At 37.2% G+C, this 6,000-nt stretch overlaps 1 protein-coding gene across 2 annotated transcripts in view; it reads left to right on the forward strand.

The window, feature by feature from the left end:
- Positions 1-2,878, forward strand: part of LOC140160964 (glycine receptor subunit alpha-4-like) — a 243,472-nt gene extending 240,594 nt beyond the window's left edge. For both annotated transcript variants that reach the window (XM_072184317.1, XM_072184318.1), the window contains 2 exons: positions 156-586; positions 1,378-2,878. In XM_072184317.1, coding sequence (XP_072040418.1) covers positions 156-586; positions 1,378-1,788 — 842 coding nt within the window. In that variant the 3' untranslated portion in view covers positions 1,789-2,878. The remainder of the gene's footprint in view (positions 1-155; positions 587-1,377) is intronic.
- Positions 2,879-6,000: the final 3,122 nt, after the last annotated feature.

Consider the following 6,000-nt stretch of genomic DNA (forward strand, 5'->3'; position numbering starts at 1 on the left):
CTCAGGCCCAGCTCATAGACATGTACTTATTTTGGTCCCTTCTGGTCAATAAGTATCAACTTCAATTGCACCAATGTTACATTGTTTTTCATTAATATTATTTGTTCTTTGTAACCAGAAATATAATGATTGTCTGTTTTATTTTTATTCCACAGTTGGAAATTACTCACAACTGCATTGCACCTTCTATCTCGGCCGAGAAATTTCATATTATCTAATTCAAGCTTATATGCCCGCTACTTTAATTGTCGTCGTATCCTGGTTGTCTTTCTGGATTCATCGTACGGCTACACCTGCAAGAGTCGCTTTAGGCATAACCACTGTGCTTACCATGACTACTTTAATGGGCAATGCTGGGTCCTCTTTGCCCAAACTATCATATGTCAAATCCATCGATATATACCTAGGGATGTGTTATTTCTATGTTTTCAGTGCTCTTTTAGAATTTTCAGTTGTGTGTTATTTTGATAAACCACGATTTAAAGAAGCAAGAACAAGGAGAGCTATGATACAACGAACAGGATGTGGCTTGATGGAAAGAAGGAGTGTTCTCAGAGTGAATGCTGGCACCGAAGTAGATGAAATAGTAAGAGATTTGTTTTATTATTTTAGGAACCGGTCAATATTTACGACAGGATTGATGGGTTGCTTTTCCACGAACAAATGGAGAAACATTTTATAATTTTTACGGACAAAAGAGAGACCCTTGTGAAAATACCTTGAAAGTCCTCAAAGTTTAAAAAAAAAAGGAAGGTTTTATTTATTTCAAACTCTAATGGTGACCCGCAGGTCAAATTGCTAGAATTGTACATTAAACACACCTAAACAGACACAATGCAATTTGCAGGCAGCAGCTTAATCAGCGCCAATATTGCAACATTGAAACAAACAACTATACAAACATCCAATCAAACCCAACCCTATCCCAGTAGGCAATGAGGATAAAGTGCCTTGCCGAAGGACACAACACGTTGGCACGAGCGGAGCTCGAACTCGCAACCTATGGATTATGAGTCGGGCGCCTTATCCACTCGGCCACACGTATAATTTTTTCCAAAAAGATCTAAGGTCTTTTTGGACAAATTCAATTTTAAAACTGGTCCTTCTAATCAATGCTTGTAACTTTACTTCTGGAGGTGTGCAAGATTCAATTTTTAGAATTTTACTTCGCTTACTGTTATATATCAGAAAAAATTCAATTTTCAATACTTTGCCATAAAATTTATATTATATCGCTAATTTTTTTTTTTTAAATCAAAATTATTTGATATCAGAAGGATATAACCTCGTGCTGAAAGATCCAACGCATGCCCATTATTATACTAATCGGGTTTTTTCTACTTCTTTTGCGTTTTTGACCCCACCCCCACATTTTAGGAAGTAGCTCTGGATGGAAGTAGAGGGCCAGGACCAATAGGGAGGAATAATGGATCAAAATACACGCAAGTGAACAGTTCATCATCCAGTCCCTTCCACCGTCCAAACAGAGCACCACATCAGCGTGAAGAGCATGCGCAGATGGGACAAATGAGTGGGCTCCGGGAGTGTCACAGGTACAGTGAGACAGCGGAGGAAGACGAATGCTGTCATCTTGAATGTTGTCATGGCTTGAAAAGTGTCAAAGACACCGGTTGTGATCCGGGTAAAATTGATAAAAACTCACGGGTATTTTTCCCCGTCACATTCCTATTATTGAGTATCGTGTATTGGTCATATTATCAATTTATTACCGATGTGACTGTCGAAGACCTTGTACAGGAAGATAAAGAAAGGTTACATGTGTCATAGAATCACTAAATAAAATAGGAATTTAAATTGTGTTGTATAATATTCCCAGTAGAATCAAGATAGCTATTACTGGGAGCATCCTTGTACACAAAACTTCAAACACGTAAATCGCAATTGCGTAACCTCCAAAGCTTAAAACCTGAACTGGCCGGAAATGTCCAAAATTTATGTTTTGAGTTGGTTTCTTCTGCGCAATCGATACTACAGAGACAAGAAAAATGTTCTCTAATTCTCCTAGATATGATATAACTTCCTACGGTACACAAGCAAAGTGCCTATTTCCACTGTCCAAGTTCATATTCGAATGTAAGTTCATAATTATGTGCTAGTAAACAAAAGTCTAAAACAATGGGCCAATTAATGTTAGTATACTTAAACAGTACATTGCCAGTTCTGGCTCTAAGCACTTAACAATTGCGAGACTATGTCCCTACACGTTATTCCAAAGTATTTGTTTTCTGAATAGTGTATATTCATATTGATCATAACAGGGGGGTAATCATTTAGCCACGCACCTGTTAACGTTTGATATAAAGTTGGATGGTTTGAACCCAATACACAAATGTATTGGTCGAGCTATGAGACCAATCAATTTTGTATTGGAAAAAATAAAACATTTAATTTTTTATGAAACATCCAATACTAATCATTTTAACCTGCCCACTGAACTGAGCGTTAAGTCGCAAGTTGGTGGTTTCGAGACCTCTTGGCTGCTGAGTTGGTTTCTTTATTTGATGCGCCCTGGACAAGCCGGTGGTATGTTGTATATCCTTTTTGAATAGGGCACCATGGGCATTCACACGAGAGACATAGTACTGGCGTGTACACGTGCGCGTCAAACAAAGAACATCAACTCCGTAGCAAGGAGATCTCGAAACTATTGTGACTTTACGCTCATTTCGTACTTAACGGTAGATTTGGTCTTTGACATTGCCTGTTTGTAGCTTGTTTGCTACGTAAAAGTCTGTCCAGCTTCGAGTATTACACTCTCATAATCTTCCATATTACCAAAGATATGAATTAAAATAAGGGTCTGCAATACCATGTAATGCTTTCCCAAAAAGTTTGTGCCAAAAGAGTGTATATGTAGACGTGAAAGTATTATTGTACCATAATGTAATTATCGTGTTTTGTAAAATAATATGTATCAATATATAATTTTTTTCATAAAAAAATCGATAAAAATGTAGATAAAGAGCTTGTTAGAATAACTTTGCCCATGTATTAGGCTTAATTTTATTCCAGAAATCTATGTTGAAAGATCATTATCATGCATATACTATTTGAAAAATGAGGCCTCAAAAACGAGCAATCATCGTGAATGCTCATTAAGATTTACACTCGCTGTACGGCAATGTTGCATTGTTTAACAAAATGTTAAAGATGAAAAAAAAAAACACAACCAAACAAACAAAACTAAAACAAAAACAGTCCTAACCTGTTAAACTGTTATCTGCGTCTTTTTAAGGTATGGTAATAAGACTGAGTACGTTACTTTGGTACATTTACACTCCAGGAAAAACGAAGTTATAGAATTAGTTTCGCATCCCTATTTTAATCACCAACTGGAAAAATATCAAAATAATTCATTTTAAACTACATGCTATTTTATTTCAATGTTAGAGATACGGGCAGAGAGATACGGGGAAATGAAGAAAGTGAGGGGAGAGGATCGAGAGCAAGAGAAATAGAGGGAGAAATCGATATAGAGGGTGAGCGAGAGGGAGGGAAGAGAGAGTTATTGATACAGAATGTGAAATAGAGGGAAAAGTGCTGGTTAAGAGAGATAATGAGAGTGAAAATGTATGCTGTTTGTGTGTTGCGATTGTTGGTGACAGCCACGGTTGTTTGATGGAATAATTTATTAATTTGTTTAACAAAGCATTATCATTTTCAATTCTAGACCTGAATAATACCAACAGCTATGGCACTAATAAACTGTATACGCATATATTTTGTATCAAGTTTTAACATAAATTTTTCGTTTCTATATCAAATTATTCATCTTTTTCTGCTTTTTTTGGTAATTTTAATTCAATAAACTGTACATTTTTGTGCAAATTGAGGGCGCTATTTACATATATTCTAAATTTAAATTAGCCAAATAATACTTTTTTAATAAAGTTTTTTTAAATTTCTTTGTCATTTGTTAGTCTGTTTGCTGATGTTCTAATACCATTTTACAAATGTCTACCCCTTGTAAAGATGCAAACAAGATTTTATATAGATAGCGCCATCACTGTTCAACTTTTCTTTAAAATTATTCCGTTTTACATGCCATCAAACAACCGTGCAGCAAGAAAAGTGTTTCAGCGTATCGTGTTAAAAGTTCGTCTCATAATTTGTGAAAAATTGTGCTAGAAAAGCGCATGGGAAGTGCCGTATTGACTGGAGCATTGCTTGTAGTTACCTCAAAAAAAACCCCCAAAAAACGAGTCCGCAGTCCGCAGGATTACAAGCGCGACTTTCCAATTGTGTTTCTCCCCCCAATGTTTGCAGTGAGTGCCGCCATTAATCTCGCGACTGCGTACATTTCCGGATTGATCGACGTCATGAAACAAAACAATTATTACTTTTCATCAAGAAGGTGACAGTTCACCCCAAGTATGTGAGTGCGTGGTGCTGAGTTCTTTCGCGTCAGTGTCATGAGGTCAAATGGATTTGGTATGGAGTATTGTTAGTCTCCACAGCAGCCAGTTTGGTTCTGCTCCCTCCACACAAACAGTCTACCAATAATAACGAGTTCTTTTTGAATGGCTAGTACTTTTCCCATGACGTCATCCAGCAGGTGCTGCTCACGTATCTGATTATTCAGCCAGGAGTTTAACCAACTGGCAATCAAGTTCCCGGATGCATCGCTTCTGATCAGGTTCTCATAGACTTTGCATTGTCGCCCTCTTAGCTAATCAGAAACGGCGTATACTCGGTAATTGGCAAACTGTTAGTGTGGAGGGAGCGTAACCAAATTGGCTGCGTAGGAGACTAGGTGTATTGTCTGTTGTGAGTATGCGCGTGTTTATTGGGCAGAAAATTTCTTTAAATCAAAGGCCAGGTTCCTGACCAAGTTACATTAAGCTTCATACTAATGTTTTTATTACGGTTACCCGGATGTCATTTCTGACATCGTTAGGCTGAACATGCGCTGGTAGTACTTTCTAAAGATGGCTACAATATCTATATCTTTGAGTGCTTGAAAGTGTATGGCAGTTCTTTTGTTCTTTGTAATTTGTACGTGTATGCGTTTATTTTTCCGTGCGTTTAGGTTATGGAGTACGAAAGAGACGTTTCTTTTGTTAAGAGTAAAACTTCGCCATTCATATATTTCAAAAAGATTCACTCATCGAAATGTTCCGTTCATGTATTGTTAACGATAAAAAGAAGTTGACTATATAGGAGAGAAAAAGAGCAAGGTACACAAACTTGAAACTTGATGTGGGGGAACAAGTAAAATACAGACTAGACGGAACGCAGAGGGGGAACAAAAACAGCAAAATTTAGGCATTAGAAGTAGGTAAAGTTCGATAGCCAAAGAATTACCAGTTCCAAGGCCCACAGAACTGTTAAATCTGTAGACTAGAGCAAGTGATGTTTGTATTCCCATTGATTCATGTTGTTTCTACAGATTGAACAGTTCTGTGGGCCTTTGATACTTGAAACACCCGATCGAGTTGGACAGTTGAACCAATTCTAATTTTAGAAAAATTGAGCTCGCTAAACTTATGCATGGCGTAGGGTGGTGTGGTATATGTTTGAAAATGGTTTGTAAGACGGGGGTGTACACTAGTGTGTGAGAGTGCGTATTAGGCCTACAATATTAATGTATCATTATTCATCTAATAAATAGCATTGGGGATTAAGTCTTGCCCTATATTTTTTTATTTGGTTGAGCATGGAAGGTAAAGCAATATTGAAAATTGTAAAACAATACTAATTTTACAAATGGGGTTTCAATGAAATGTTTTTATCATATAGATTACAAATATATTACAATTCGCCGTAGAAACAGTGACATGATAGGATTAATTACCACAGCGATGTGTCTAAACAATTTTCGTGGTTGTTTGAATTCACCGCCCAACACTACAAACAGACTGCAGTCATCACATGTAAGTTTATTTGGCGCACATCCTTGGCGGTGTCTCTTACAGACACCCTCCCTCTGGAATCCAAACCACGGTTCGCTCTCTTTACAGCCCTTAACTCATAAACCAT

This window comes from Amphiura filiformis, chromosome 9 (assembly GCF_039555335.1).
Source record: "Amphiura filiformis chromosome 9, Afil_fr2py, whole genome shotgun sequence".
In the NCBI taxonomy this organism is placed as follows: Eukaryota; Metazoa; Echinodermata; class Ophiuroidea; order Amphilepidida; family Amphiuridae; genus Amphiura; species Amphiura filiformis.